Source organism: Saccoglossus kowalevskii, chromosome 18, assembly GCF_978046115.1.
Source record: "Saccoglossus kowalevskii chromosome 18, keSacKowa6.1, whole genome shotgun sequence".
Classification (NCBI taxonomy): domain Eukaryota; kingdom Metazoa; phylum Hemichordata; class Enteropneusta; family Harrimaniidae; genus Saccoglossus; species Saccoglossus kowalevskii.
The window spans coordinates 30421233-30438740 of NC_140658.1; the positions used below are offsets into that span (position 1 = coordinate 30421233).

Below are 17508 nucleotides of genomic sequence, written 5' to 3' on the forward strand. Positions count from 1 at the left end.
ATATTTGTCTATACAAACAGCAAGTATGTACAAAATTTCAATCAATTTGAGTAAAGTGTTATACATGTACAAACATGCTAAACCAAATAATTATGCAAATTAGCTAATTAATATGCATATATATTAATTATTTGTCTATACAAACAGCAAGTATGTACAAAATTTCAATCCATTTGAGTAAAGTGTTATACATGTACAAACATGCTAAACCAAATAATTATGCAAATTAGTTAATACGCACATATTAATTTAGAAGTTACACATCGATCTACACAAACAGCAAGTATGTACAAAATTTCAATCAATTTGAGTAAAGTGTTATACATGTACAAACATGCTAAACCAAATAATTATGCAAATTAGCTAATTAATATGCATATATATTAATTATTTGTCTATACAAACAGCAAGTATGTACAAAATTTCAATCCATTTGAGTAAAGTGTTATACATGTACAAACATGCTAAACCAAATAATTATGCAAATTAGTTAATACGCACATATTAATTTAGAAGCTGTAACACATTGATCTACACAAACAGCAACCATGTACAAATTTTCAATCCATTTGAATAAAGTGTTATACATGTACAAACATGCTAAACCAAATAATTATGCAAATTAGTTAATACGCACATATTAATTTAGAAGCTGTAACACATTGATCTACACAAACAGCAACATGTACAAATTTTCAATCCATTTAAGTAAACTGTTAAGATCTAAAGAACATGATAAAATCAATTAAATATACAAATTAACTAATTAAAGTGCCTAGAATAATTAGGTCATAAAATTACACAAATAAAAGTTTTAATCAGTTTGAACATACTATTAAAATATATGCAAAGCAGTCTGAAATTAGTTAATGTTATGCAAATTAGTAAATTAATCTCAAACTTTTAACTAAACATACTTTATGCGGGTACCACGCTATTTGACCAAACTAATACTATGGTAACGCACAGAATACGCAAGCTGAAAACAGTTAATTAATAAGCTAATTAGCTAATTAATATACACACATTAATCTACAATATGCTTGCACAATGCCTTTACTTAGTTTTAATCCATTAGAGCAAAATATTACAATACAAACAAAACATCATGACTACGGCGACAAGGACAAGTCAGACATTTCCCCCTCAGATACCTTTTCCTTCATTATCATAATGGGCAACCTAAAAACAGTTAATAGTACCTCAGTAGCTTTTGGATGTGAACTTGAATAAACAACTAACATTTACCCTACTTCAATCTAAAAGCTTTTACAACCCTTGGTGATAGTAAATGCATTATTAAAGCAGTGATTGGTACATGAAGGTGAAGTTGAAACCAGATATCAATTTAAATGCCACTCTGTGTTTTTACATGAACATTTCAAATGCCACAACAAATGGCAAATTTCTGCAATTTTGATTTCCAGTGTAATTTAAAGGACACCAGACAGCTGAGATGCAAATGTGCTAGGTCAATTAATATCATACCCAAAGTATCTTTGCATTTCAATATCACAATCTCAGCTTTCACATAAATACCATCCATGACCTTTAAAACCTTAATGTCATCATTTTCACCACAAAAAATGACAATGTACAATTTCACATATATTTATGTATTTTTCTATAATTTCTTTCTTATTTTTAGACCAAATTGACATAATTTCCCATAGGCTCTCATGAGTAATATCATGGGCTTAATCATCCATGAATCCCAAATTTCCATAGTTCACATAGTTGAGATATTGATGGAAAAATTGAAAACTGACTAATTATGAAAATCAGGTAACAAATATGCTCAGATTTGTATATAAAACTAATAAAGTCTGCGCAATGTAACAGACCATCTATATACCAAGTTTCATTGAAATGTGATTAGAACCAAAAGTTATGAATTATTATGCTAATTAGGGAATTATTATACACAGATTTTAACCCAAAATTAATCAGGTCTGTGTACTGTCCTAGAGCATCTATGTACCAAGTTTCATTGAATGTGATGATTAGTATCTGAGATATCAGTGTGAAAGCTAAAAATTGGTTAATTATCCAAAATAGGTGATTAATATGCACAAGTATTTACCCCAAAATAACCAGATCTCTGCATAGTCTTAGAGTATCTATGTACCAAGTTTCATTGAATTTGATGATTAGTACTTGAAATATCAAAAGCTGAAAATTAATTATTGAAATTAGGTAATTAATATGCACATATACAAGTATCAGGTCTGTGAATAGTCCAATGACATCTACATGTATGTCCCACGTTTCATTGAAATGTGATGATTAGTACTCAAGATCATTATGCAAAATAGGTAATTAATATGCACAGATTTTTACCCAAAACTACTCAAATCTGTGCATTAGTCCAGAGCATCTATGTACTAATTTTCATCAAAATCCAATGAGTGGCTGTTTAGATATCAGTGGAACAGTCATGGAACAGCTACAAATTAGCCAATTATCATGCAAATTAGGGAATTAATATGCATGGATGTCTACCAAAACCTAATCAAATCAGTGCATTAGTCCAGAGCATCGATGCATCAAGTTTCATTAAAAACCAACATACAGTTCTTGAGATATCAGTGGAATGGACAGACACACACACATATATACACACACACATACAGACAAACAGACTAACTGCAAAGACTCCAATCAGTGCAGCTGTTCTTTGAATGCATTAAGTATCACATGTTGGAACAAGTTTTTTGTTACACTGACTATCGTTAGCGGAATGAGACCTACCTTATAATTATTGACTAATGCATGAACTTTGAAAGGGAAGACATTGAGTTGGATCTGTTACCATGACAACAGTTAGCAGAATGAGACCTACCTGAAGAATATCAACTAATGCATGAATTTTGAAACTGAGCACATCATTGAGTTGAAATGTGTTACCATGACTACACAGTTAGCAGAATGTGACCTACAATATGACTATCCACTAATTCATGAACTTTAAAATGAACACATCACCAAGTTGAAATCTGTTACCATGACTAGTTAGCAGAATGTGACCTAACTTATGACCATTTACTAATGCATGAACTTTGAAACTGAACACATCATTTAGTTGAAATCTGTTACCATGACTACACAAGCAGAATGTGACCTACCTTATGACTATCCACTAATGCATGAACTTTGAAACTGAACACATCATTGAATTGAATTTCTTCCTTTTTGTAAAGAATTTGAAATGTTTTGCCGTAGGCAACGTCTTTCTGCGTAAACTGAGCAAATACAAGATTATTATCTGTAACAGAAGACATTGAGTAAAATGTGAGATATATTTAGAAAATTCGTTTCTTATATCAATTTCATTGCAGACATTTTTTTTGCGAATTCTTTGAGTCAGGCAAAGTCATAAACTTTAAACATACATTTGTACCTGTATCATTGGTCCTAAGTGGTATGGCATATAGTGATCGGAACACTGCATAGATTCTAGGTGTTAGTGGAGTGGTGTGTAGTGAGTGGAATGCCACATAGATTCTAGGTTTTAGTGGAGTGGTGTGTAGTGAGTGGAATGTCATATAGATTCTAGGTGTTAGTGCAGTGGTGTGTAGTGAGTGGAATGTCACATAGATTCTAGGTGTTAGTGGAGTGGTGTGTAGTGAGTGGAATGTCACGTAGATTCTAGGTGTTAGTGGAGTGTTGTGTAGTGAATGGAATGTCACATAGATTCTAGGTGTTAGTGGAGTGGTGTGTAATGAGTGGAATGTCACATAGATTCTAGGCGTTAGTGGTGTGGTGTGTAGTGAGTGGAATGTCACATAGATTCTAGGTGTTAGTGGAGTGGTGTGTAGTGAGTGGAATGTCACATAGATTCTAGGTGTTAGTGGAGTGGTGTGTAGTGAGTGGAATGTCACATAGATTCTAGGTGTTAGTGGAGTGGTGTGTAGTGAATGGAATGTCACATAGATTCTAGGTGTTAGTGGAGTGGTGTATAATGAGTAGAATACTGTTTAAATTCTAGGCATTAGTGGAGTGGTGTAAAGATTGCACAGTCAAGATACTGTATATACTTACGTGGTGCCTTAGACAATGCAACTTCACACTTCATTGGATGTTTCGGGGAACTTTTGAAATATGATCTGATTTGATAAAATCTGAAAGGAACAATACATAAATCCAGTTTAATTCTGTGTTCACATAAAACTCATAATCACATTGGAAAAAAGCTATGAGTTTGAAAACTACGAAGGTATTGTATTGCTACGAACTGTATTGCTGAACCAAAATTTATGGGAAATCTATTACAAAAATCACATTGGAAGTCATATGCAGGTGTTCTGTCATTCCATCTGAGCTCCATTGTTACAGGTAGTGCAGTCATTTCTTCTGTTTTTATTTCAATAATTTAATGAAATGAAGATACAATGTACATGTACATACAAACATACAAAAGTATATGTACATATTTTTGCTATCAGAGGCATAAACTAAATGAAACACAGCAAATACATGTACATACATGTTTGTTCTGCAGAATAACTGAGACATAATTTCTAAATTATAGACAAATTATACTTAAGCTACAACTAATGTCATAAGTCATTTTATCATGTGGTAATATAGGCTATGTAACATTTTCCCCTGACCAAAAAATCTGATTCGATTTGCACAATAACAGTTTTGTATTCATAATCTTTTTCTTCTTTGAGGTCATGAAATATCGCAAGTGATTGTGATTTCACAGAAATGTTGCGGACGACAAATAATGCACCATGTCATCTAACATTTTTGTAATCACTGATTTTACAAGTTCAAAATTCCAAACAAAATTTTGTATTTGCTTTAAAGTAGCATATGCAGTTTTTGCTATTTCTAATTATCTTAACCTTATTCTTGGCAACAATCAGGGTTCATTTTTCTACTGAGCCACCAATAGTGATTACTAACTTATTCTCTGCATGTCAAAAGTAAAGCGAGACATCGTCACCAGAAATTCCAGCAATTTTATTCGTAGGCATTGACGGAAGATGCTACAACATATCACTGTTTGGGATGAATGTATTCAAGACATTTTCGAAAATAATCATCTATCCCCAAATTCTTGCAGGATACAGTACATGTAATATCTGAAATGACTTCCAAAATGCTACAATCATTTTACATGTGCATGTACCACTCACTGAATCCCACCCTCATTATTCAACTACTTAAAAAAATATTTTCAGCAAGATTAAAAATAATTTAAATCATGATGCAATTATGGGAAGAAATAAGGTGCACAATGATATTATTAATATGTAAAGAAATCAAAATTAATAACTGTTCACCTGCACTGGCAGATTTTAACTGGGACAGGTAGAAATTGTTTGTCTGTCACATGGTCTGGTTAACTGAATATATCAACTATTTCTAACCGGCTGAATGGAAGGAGCCACAATGAATACAATGATGAAACAGTAATGACAGTTTCAATCCAAATAACATGTCTTAATTACAAGCTACATGTATAAACATGTACATGAATTGGGACTGACTTTTTATACTCCAACCTGTGCACAGGCAATATTATGACAGAACCCCACACCCTCCCCATGGCTTTCGTTGCTTATGAAAGTTATTTTCACGAGTGATGCGGTGTATCCTGCGGCCGTACTTTCATGAGTAAGCTCGTGAAAGTACAGCAGAATACACCGCATCTCGAGTGAAAATAACTTTCATACGCAACGAAAGCCACAGGGAGGGTGTGGGGTTCTGTTATTATTACACATGTTCCATATTTGATTATTTCGTAATAAAGAAAGAACGTGCAAACCGGGATGGAATTTAGGTTGGGGAACCCCATTGCCCATTAATATGTTCCAATATAAGTGTTACGCAGCGCGTGTCAGTGTAGAATGCGCCTTGAGAACGCGTGTCACTGTTTGTTTGAAATTAAATAACTCGTTGACGTTTAGTTGGGACCACGACAGAACCAGAACTTGAACTGGACGACTATGATACACAGTTTATGTTGAAGTTAAAAGTTCCACCACAGAATGGTGCATTGGTAAACATGTGCAACTGTGGTACTCCACTGACGGGATGACTTTCGTCAACAGCGGTTGTCGCTGAGCTGCACGCTACAACTTCGTGTGTGATGTTGCTTGCTGGTCGTGGATTGACTGAGTCTTGATTACCGGTTAAAATATTGCTCCTTTGGCGTTGGTAATTTTTATTTGGAACTGAGTAATGCCGCAACGGTATCTGGTATCTCGATGCTGATGGTTGCGGCTGCATAGTAATCGCTGATTTTACTGCTGGTGGATCTTCTGAGAGCCCTTCAAGGTTTATAAAACTCAGTTTCCAGGTGGTCAACATACATTAAGTTCTCCCAATCGTAGTATTCCATGTGATGTACACCTAACACGCCAAAAATGTTGCTTGACGATTTGAACCGGACAAAAATAGCAGACGAAAATGTGTTTACAAAATAAAAATAGTTCGGTAGCCGAAGGAAATACCATGTTCATTTGCATATCGACCGTGAAAATACCAAAAACATTATTGCAAGGGTGATATGCAAATTAGTTTTTGTTAAAATAAGTGATTGGCTAAAGGTACCATTACTGTTGTTCAAATTTTATTTCACTCGGCAAGTATATTCATGTACTCCAAGAGAAAAATATCCTACTTCTTAATATTGTTTATTTCTGCTATGTTTTGAAAAACAGTACTCCTGAAGGGACTACTTTGTTTGCTCTCAGACCTCATTTGCATATGAGGTGTGGAAATACCGATTTTGATTTCAGGGACGAATCAAAATACATACCGTATGTAAAGTACATACATGTATGTAATAATCATTTTTAATTTCAACCCCCTATTGTACATGTACATGTAGATCAATACAGGTACATGTAGTACATTGTTTACAGTATGTCTGCCTCATGGTAAACTGTGATGACTGGCTATGTTCTGAAGAACTACACAATGAATATTAAATATCCCAATCGTAAACTAAATCTAGCCTGCAAGAAAAACTGTTAATCAGACCCCTGACTAAAACTATACTCAGGTAATAATGTATGGGTATGGATACCAACATGTATATACAAATGTATATGTGTACACTTTGGCAATATATTAAAAAAACATGGGGAAATACAGAGGGGCAGTTTGTCCATACAGAAACATTAAATACAGGGGAAATATGTCCACACAGGGGCACAATGGCCATACAGAGACATTATATCCATACAGGGGAAATATGGCCACACAGGGGCACAATGGCCATACAGAGACATTATATCCACACAGGGGAAATATGTCCACACAGGGGCACAAGGCCATACAGAGACGATATATCCATACAAGGGAAATATGGCCACACAGGGGCACAAGGCCATACAGAGACATTATATCCATACAGGGGAAATATGGCCACACAGGGGCACAATGGCCATAGAGACATTATATCCATACAGGGGAAATATGTCCACACAGGGGCACAAGGCCATACAGAGACATTATATCCATACAGGGGAAATATGGTCACACAGGGACACAAGGCCATAGAGACATTATATCCATACACATGTACAAGGGAAATATGTCCACACAGGGGCACAAGGCCATACAGAGACATTATATCCATACAGGGGAAATATGGTCACACAGGGACACAAGGCCATAGAGACATTATATCCATACAGGGGAAATACGGCCACACAGGGGCACAAGGCCATAGAGACATTATATCCATACAGGGGAAATATGGCCACACAAGGGGCAGTATGGATACACAGGGGCAGTATGGCCATACAGGCATTACAATGTATATCCATACAGGGTAATTATGGACACAGGGGCACAAGCCATAATGACATTATATCCATACAGGAGAAATATGGCCAACACATGAGCACTATGGCATAGAGACATTATATCCATACAGAAACAGTATATCCATACAGAGAAAATATGGCCACACAGGGGCAGTATGGCCATAGAGACATTATATCCGTACAGAAACATTATATCCATACAGGGGAAATATGGCCACACAGGGGTACTATGGCCATATAGACATTATATCCATACAAAGACATTATATTCATATAGGGGAAATATGGCCACACAGGGAAACTATGGTCATACAGACATTATATCCATACAGGAGAAATATGGCCACACAGGGGGCACTACAGCCATATAGACATCATATCCATACAAAGACATTATATTCATACAGGGGAAATATGGCCACACAGGGAAACTATGGCCATACAAACATTATATCCATACAGGGAAAATATGGCCACACAGGGGCAGTATGGACACACAGGGGCAGTATGGCCATACAGGCATTACAATGTATATCCATACAGGGGAATTATGGACACACAGGGGCACAAGTCATAATGACAATATATCCATACAGGAGAAATATGGCCACACATGAGCACTATGGCCATAGAGACATTATATCCATACAGAAACAGTATATCCATACAGAGAAAATATGGCCACACAGGGGCAGTATGGCCACAGAGACATTATATCCGTACAGAAACATTATATCCATACAGGGGAAATATGTTCACACAGGGACACAAGGCCATACAGAGACATTATATCCATACAAGGGAAATATGTCCACACAGGGGCACAAGGCCATACAGAGACATTATATCCATACAAGGGAAATATGTCCACACAGGGGCAGTATGGCCATACGTCCATTATATCCATACAGGGGAAATATGTCCACACAGGGGCAGTATGGCCATACAGACATATAATCCATACAGGGGAAATACAAGATGTATGTCCATATAGGGGCACTGTGGCCATAGAGACATCATACCCATACAGGCACTGTTATCAAATCTAAGGTATATAGTTATGTTTATAGTAATATAGTACAAGTACTTGTCCATATCGAGAGATGTTGCTCTGGAACAGCATTAGTTTGAACAAAATGACCACGGGTTGGCCATTTTGAATCAAATTGTCAAACCAATCAATCTGTATACCCATGACATGATGTACCAGTATAATGAATTATATACATGAACAATTTGAACATCAGTCAAAGCATGACAAAGATATGGCACTAGAACCGCATTCATTAAAACAAAATAGCCACCAGTCAGCCATTTTGAATCCGATCTGAAAAACAAAATCCATAACATCTAATGTACATGTATTTACCAAATTTAAACGAAATCCATCCATAAACGACTGGCCACCATTCGGCAATTTTAAATTTGATCCTCAAGCCAATACATCTATAAATCTATGAGACGATGTATAATGAATATTTTAAATTTGAACATAAAATCCATTAGGCATTACTGGGTACATGTACATGTAAATGGCTACATGGTGACACAGATGGACAGACAAAGGTCTAATATTTTCACTATTTCAGTCTGAATGGAGACTAAAAACATGTTTTCTTTATTAGTTATTCCAAGTTATATCAAAGCTTAGCAAATGATATCATATTCAAATCATATTACTCAGTTGCCATAGTAACATAAAGATGAACAATAAGATTACCTAGCCCATTATACAATGTATAGAAACATACATGTACATAAAAGCTTGAAGATTAAGTTAAGTAAGTGACCAGAAGGCATTTATCGCACAGTCAAATTGATAAACCAATAGTTATAATGCCTTGAGGAGGTACATGTACATGCTGAATGGAGATATTTTCATAATTGTGGGTTTATACAATCAGGAAACTGAAAATGTAAAAACAAATTGAGAATACCAGGCAAAAGAGTTCAAAATGTCATAGAAGATGAGCAAAACTGACATTTTTATATTGCTTTTTATGGTGATGATATATTTCTTCACGTCTCAACATTTTTCATGCTGACCTGAGATGAAAACTTTCATATTTTGACTACTGTGAAACATTTATTTTCACTGGCATTTAATTTCACTATTTTGATGGTTTGAGTAATTTCATCGGGTTTTAAGTTAACAGCAGGGAAACAAAGAGTTTCATTGTTATTTTACATTCACACACAGATTTAATTTAGTGAATTTTACTTATCTGCAAAAATAGCAAAATTAAAAAGCAGTGAATAATTAAAGCGTTTACAGTATGTCTATTTAACAAATTCTGACTTAGACATTTACATTGTACACAGGCAGTCAAATTTTGTTATGTCATATTGACCTTTGACCTCACATCATGTGACATGATGACAATACAGAAGAAACGACAACAGAAACATGTAAATTCCAAATAAATCTAATGATTACTAACAGTTTATTTAAATTTTGACAAATTTTCAAATTAGTTATGACGGTAGTGCATAATAATGCTATGGGAAGTCACGATGTCATTGTTTCCATAGAAACAAGTTGGGATTTGGTGTTACTTGATTGTAATTCCATTATCAAGGAAATCTTTAAAGTGATGTTTTTAAGCAATTTTATTTATTTTATTTTGTTGCAGGGGAAATGAAAAATTTTATTTGGCTTTCCTTAGGCAGAGTCTTTGATTGTGTTTTCTCTGTCATGCATTTACTGGTGATGTAAATCTCTATGATCAAAATTAATACATGTAATATATAAATTATTGCGCATACAATAAATACATATAATGGTTGTAAAGCATGTTATAACCTTTAACAACCCTGTTGGCTTACATGCACTGCTGATGACATGTGCTGCTAATAAAGCAAATATTTATATCTAATCCCATATGATGCAATATATGCTGATGTCAACCTAAGAGAAAATACCATGGGATTATACATGTATCACATGTATATTTACAGGGTACAACATAATGAAATAACACCAAATATTTCATTGCGTGTGTCTTGTATGTTAATTTTATTGATGCCACAACGTTCTATTTCATGTGATTATAAATGTGCATACACTATATGGCAATTCTGCACATTCATGATATTTGTTAAAATTTTCAGGTAGCACATACATACAATGTACATGTACATGTACAATGAAAAATGTAATTATGTGATGTCATGATATGCGTTTTTGATTTGCCCTGGCTTATATCACGAGTTATGCATGAAATTTAGCCATCACATTATCAAATAGCGATGATTTGCGGAGGCACTAAAGAAACACAGTCTGGAGCTCTAGAAGCTTCAAAATACAAACTGAAGATTTTAGTTTTATGCATTCAATCATCCACATTACATGAACTGTATAGATCTTGAAACCCCACAAAGATTCTAAAAAAGTTGATGAAATTCAGATTACATCCAGCAGGTATGCTATGAAATGTAATGTAATGATAAAAGGTAATACGTACAAAATGAAATTAAAGTCATATGGAAATGTACCAACACACTTTGAAAAGTTGAAATGTACACTATGACATTTACATACATTGTAATGCCAAATTGTACAAGAGATACAATGTACATACTGTATAATGGTTGTAAAGCATGTTATAACCTTTAACAACCCTGAAAGTAAACCCTAGATCACAGAAAAAAAAAATGAAACTAATGATCTAGAAAGACAGGCAGATGATGGTTCTATCTCCGGTCAACAGTTCGGATTCAGGCATGATTGTCGAACTACAGACAATCTTTTCATACTAAAAACCCTGGTAAATAAATATCTCTACAGTGGTAAGTCAGAGAGCGTCAATAAACAAAAAAAACACAAATATTAAAAAATCAAAAAAATTATATGCCTGCTTTATTGACCTTAGAAAGGCCTTTGACAGTGTCTGGCATGATGGTCTATTCAAAAAATTAATCAAATATGGTATAACAGGAAAAATGTATAAAACTATCGAAAACATGTACAGTAAAGTAAAATATAAAGTTAAATGTAAAGAAGGCTTAACAAAACAATTTCAGTCCAATATTGGTGTTAAACAGGGATGTAACCTTAGTCCAACTCTCTTCAATCTTTTTTTAAATGACCTTCCTACTATTTTCAATCCTAATACCTGTGATCCTCCATATTTAGAAAACTCGCATGTCAGCTGTCTACTCTATGCCGATAATATTGTGATACTTTCTAAAACTAAACAGGGATTACAGACATGTCTTGATAGTTTGGCATTGTATGCTAAAACGTGGAAGCTCTCTGTCAACACTGACAAAACCAAAATTTTTATTTTCAATAAATCAAACAGACGTTTGAATAATGATACATTTTTTTTTGGAGGTATCGAACTTGATACAGTTAAATCTTATAACTATCTGGAACTAGTCATTAGTGCCAATGGTAGGTTTAAGGATGGCCTAAAAAACCTTAAACGTAAGGCTCAAAAAGCTCTGTTTTCAATGAAAGCAAAGCTTGGCTCAATTCAAAACATAAGTATAAAAGTTTCAATTTCCCTTTTTGACAAACTCATCAGACCTATCATCATTTATGGTTGTGATGTTTTGGGTGATGAGTTCTCCACTATATCACCTATTGAAGATGTTCAATTAAGTTATTGTCGGTATCTACTAGGGGTGTCACAACACACACCAATTAATGGCCATGTATAGCGAGTTAGGCAGATACCCTCTAGACGTAATTATAAAAAAACAAATAATGAAATATTACAGTCGGGCCATGAATTCTAGTAATGCGTTACTCAAAGAAGCTTTTGTGGTTAACCAAAACATTAAAAGTAAATGGTATCTAGAAATAACATCATTATTAAACAATATCCAACAATATCATTCAGTTAACAACTGTGATAAATTTACCTCGGCACAAATGAAACAAACTGATTTTGGCATCAAGGATTTATTTCTAACAAGATGGAGGGGTGAGGTCCATAATGATAATTGCACCAAAGCAAATGAGAAAAACAAACTAAGAACATATCGGCTAATCAAATCAGATTTAAAACTTGAGCCATATTTAGTCAAGCTAAAAAAACTTTGAACTGCGTAGTGTGCTTACCAAATTCCGTCTTAGTGACCATAGTCTCAACATTGAAATGGATCGTCATAAAAAAATCCCATTAAACAACAGGGTTTGTGACATGTGTAACAAAGGTCTAATTGAGGATGAAATGCATTTTCTGCTGGAATGCAACAAATATAATGAGTTGCGTACCAAACTGTTCAATAAAGCTAAGGATATGATCCCAGCATTTGAAAATAAACCTGCAAAGAAAAAGTTCATGGAATTGTTACAGAATGAAAACGTTATTATACCAGTAGCACAGTTCATAAGTACATGTAGAAGCTTTGAAGTCAGGAAGCAGGGTCTTACTTGACATCTTAATGCCTGCTATCAATTTAGTAATGTTATATTAGTTAGTAATTTAGAGATTTTGTATTATTTAGTAATTTAGTGATTGTATTTGTTATTTAGTATATTGTGTTTTTGTTTTATTTTTATACATATTTTTCTCCTTGTACTTTGTGACCATTTTCTTTCTCTCCGGGGATTGTGTAAGAGTCAATAAGTAAATAAATAAGGACTGAGTAACAAGCTATATTCGTTGTTGCCACTTGTATCGTCATCATATGCTATTCAGCAATCCAACATGAATGGAGGATTTATATAGCAGTGTTTCTAGTGATTAACATGATGGTATTTGATGTAGCAAGGTATTATCCATAAGAACAGCACGCTGTGCTTTGCATTCACAAAATTGTGAGTTTATATACATGTATCCCTGAGGGATGTTTTTTCCTCAAATATTTTGTGTTAGGCGACAGTTCCGGACATTGAATGTCAATGTTGACTTTCCTGACTGTTTTCATGCAAATTACAAATGTGAGTGCTGACATATACATGTAGTGCAATTTGCCACAGAAACTGTATACCAGATTGAGACTATGTGACAGGGCTTTGTGACCATCTTCCTATCATTATAGCAATTTAATCCTCCTGTAGTTGCAGACCTATAGAAGTATTCCAATATTGTGTTTACTAATTTTGAGATTATTAATACTAAATGTAATAATGCCCCACCCACCTAGGGCTAGTTGATTACATCCAGATGGTAATTTATTCAAGACATAGTTGGGCGATTCCATGCTACATGTATGATACAGACTTCAATTTAATATGGGATGTAAAGAGTGTGCATGGTAGACAACTCAACTCAACCTGGGATTGAGAGGATTAATGCACTATCCTGACTAATCAAATCTTAATACATCTGATCCCAAATACATAAATTGTACAAATATAACATACTCTAAAAGTTTATCTACATGTACCTTAGAAAGGTGATAAAACATGAAATGTATGTATATTATTATACATCTATGGAATGATTACACCAGTAACCATCCTCTAATAATAAAAACAAACATGGCTGCTACCAGGGTTTAACTGGACTCCACATAAAGAAGTTCGCTGATTCTCTCCTAAACATTTTGAATTTCAGTATTCCCATGGTGTATCCTTGGAAGGAAAAGATGTAGGCAAGAGTTCCTTTTGTACCCCCCATCCCTAACCCTAACTCTAACACTCACTCCCAGTTAGGGACGACGTCAAAAGGTCGATGTCGGATAAAAAACTTAATTCCTTTAGTTTTTTTCAAAAACCCCCACCCCCACTGAAACTTAATTGATAAATATTGGTCATGGCGTCAGACTACATTCACCATTAAATACAAATTGATAATCAGACAGTAGTATTGCATAGCAGTTGGTTGTCGGGTGGGTGTAAAATAACTTTACAAATGCACCTGCACACATATTTACACTCGGACCAAACTATTTTCTCGTCTTGGATGTTTGTTTTTTTCATTTTCTGTTATTTCTGTCCATGATTGGATAGAAAAAAAAAAAACGAACTACAAATACTCCAAGATTTTTTAGGATGGAAACTTTTTGAGGTCAAAGTCCCCCCCCCCCCAAACTAAAGTAAATAAGTTTTTTATCCGACATCGATCTTTTGACGTCGTCCCTTACCCAGTTCATTCGTATATGCTCCCTCTAGATAACTATAGATGTCCTTAGGAGGGGCATGTACAATTAAATGGGGAGTGCTGGAGGGTAGGGGTAGGGTTAGGGATGGGGGTACAAAAGGAACTCTTTCCAAGATGTACTATAATAATAAGGTTATTACGAAGATAATTGAAAGTTTGCACTAAGACAGAGGCCGCGTGTCAATACTCAATACTCCAGCTGTCTTCATGCATACTTTGAGGTATCCCCAAAATAACCTCATTGTATCCTTTTTTTGCGTTTCTCGTACATTTCAACGGGACGGGCACATCCATTATCATTCGATCACAATTTGTTTTTCAACCAAAAATACACTATTTTCTTTGGCTTAAAGGCCCAATTCACTTGCCTCAGGCAAGTGTGAGTTGGAGGTGTGGCTATGCTAATGAGTGTTGTTAATCACTTGCATAGCCTATGACGCATCCTGTTTCAGCGGTCCAACATCATGTGACTTTGATTGACAGTAGTTAATTATTCAAGATTAGTAGCGCGTCCCTTTCCCTGGTTTGTGTTTTTGACTTTTATCCGCACTATTTATTTTACACTATTTATTGTCACAAATACTACACACAGTCACTGCTGTGATATTCATAGTCACACACTCCACTTTGGCACGACATAATCGACCTGTAAGTTCGAGAAAATGCATTTTTACCAGAGCTTGGCTGGAGCTGTTTACTACAGCGTGACAAGCAAGGAAATGATCTCTATTGTTTAGGGGTGTATTTATAGTATACCTGGGCCTTTAATACACTGTAGCATGAAACAAATTATCGTTCAATGACAATATTAATCTGATTAGTATAATTATCTGAATACCACAATAGTTAGATTACATCATGAGAAATTGAACAATAACAGAATTCACATCTTCAGACTAATGGATATTATTAGAGATGTGATAAGAAATTACATACATACATTACAACAATATATCTGATGACATTTACAATGTGAATACATGTAACTAAACCAGGACGACATTTAAGTAAAGGTAGTCAATACGATAATTATATCACAACTCTCTGAATGCAATCTTACTACATGTACCAATTTGATTTCTAGCTTCTACATAATACATGTTTGCAGAGATAGAAATTAAGGCCTGTTCACCTGACCTACACCGGCAGATTTCAGCTTGGACAGGTGAATGTACAAATTATCTGTCCATGTGGAAATGTGAATGGGGTAGTTCTAATGTTGCTGAAGTCCAGAAAATTGCTTTCAGAATTTTTCTGAAATAATGATGAGCCATTACAATTTTATTTCCAATGATATATCATAATTAATCTTGCTAGGTGACAGTTAACATCATCAATTAAGACAGGCACTTTTATTCTCCAACCAGTTCAATGAACTTAAAATTGCAACTTTTAATATTAATGTTATACATACATGTCACATAGAATGAAAACTAAGCATTTGATGCCAAAGGAGACTTGTCACAAAATAAGCTGGGATTACGTTAATATTTTTTCAAAAAATTGATTAGGTCATGTAGGCAATGGTCTATTGATCGAAAAAGAAATTATAGAAAAAAACACAGAAATGTAAAAAACTGTTTTAATCATAGTACATCTATCTACATGTACATGTACATTGTATGCACGATAAATAAAAAATACATTAAAAAAATTCCTGTGTCTTGAACAAAAAGTAAATACAGACACAATTATGTCTGATATCATTTTGTGAAAGATGATTAAAAGTGGATTTTAATATTCAAAGGATTATAGGATTATGTTGTGCAAAATCAGATTATTACAGCTACCATACATTACATATTTAAAAGGATATAAAATTATGCTCATAAATTATGTCAGATTTTATTAATTCCACAGGCTGGTTAGGAATCTCAACGAACATGTATCTTGGCAACCTAATTAATTTGTTTTTGGGTCCAGGTTATAATGAACGTTTTATCCATACTATTTAATTTTGTCCACATAATTGATTAGATGACATATATTTGCGATTTACATAATCATACAGATGGTGTCTGAATGATACAGATCTGCACTATCTGTGATGCTAGGCTGCATGGTGTCTGAATGATACAGATCTGCACTATCTGTGATGCTCAGCTGCATGGTGTCTGAATTATTTACCCTACACAAAAATGTTTGAAACAATTTTGATTATTTTTTTTTTTGGTTGCAACAATATACAGGTACAGTATGACAGAATACACACAATAGTAGTCATGGAACTAATGATTAGCATTAGATAAACTCAATGAGCTTACTGACAAATTTCAGCCTTAGTTGTGAAAATTAGCACCCTCATGTGCCAATGAAGTCGACCACATGGATCCCTGTGCCCCACAACGTAGGTTCTAATTTTTTCACCAAGAAATCTATTGCAGGTTGTAGTGATGAGAGACGGTGGGCATAAGGAAGGTTCAATTAATTCAATGGGTAAGTACAAAGCACGGCAAAACTGACTGTCCTGAAACCTCAAAGTAGTAAATGGGGTGCAACCACAGAATTAACTAAAGGAGCTAACGATAAATAAGACATGAAAGCAAATAAACTTTCTTTTTCAACTGGTCTTGACTCAGAATCCATGTTTGAAATGAAAAGGGTCGATTACGTGTAATGTAATGTTTACCAAAAGCTAGAAATAGAATTCTAATATTTTA

The 17508-nt window shown here is 34.5% G+C and overlaps 1 protein-coding gene across 1 annotated transcript in view; it reads right to left on the reverse strand.

Annotated features, from left to right (window-relative positions):
- The window catches only part of LOC102807754 (protein FAM135A-like), an 83872-nt gene that overhangs the window by 51154 nt on the left and 15210 nt on the right, over positions 1-17508 (reverse strand). Inside the window, exons 2-3 of the mRNA XM_085492671.1 lie at positions 4042-4121; positions 3126-3265 (exon numbers count right to left, since the gene is read on the reverse strand). Coding sequence (XP_085348797.1) covers positions 3126-3265; positions 4042-4121 — 220 coding nt within the window. The remainder of the gene's footprint in view (positions 1-3125; positions 3266-4041; positions 4122-17508) is intronic.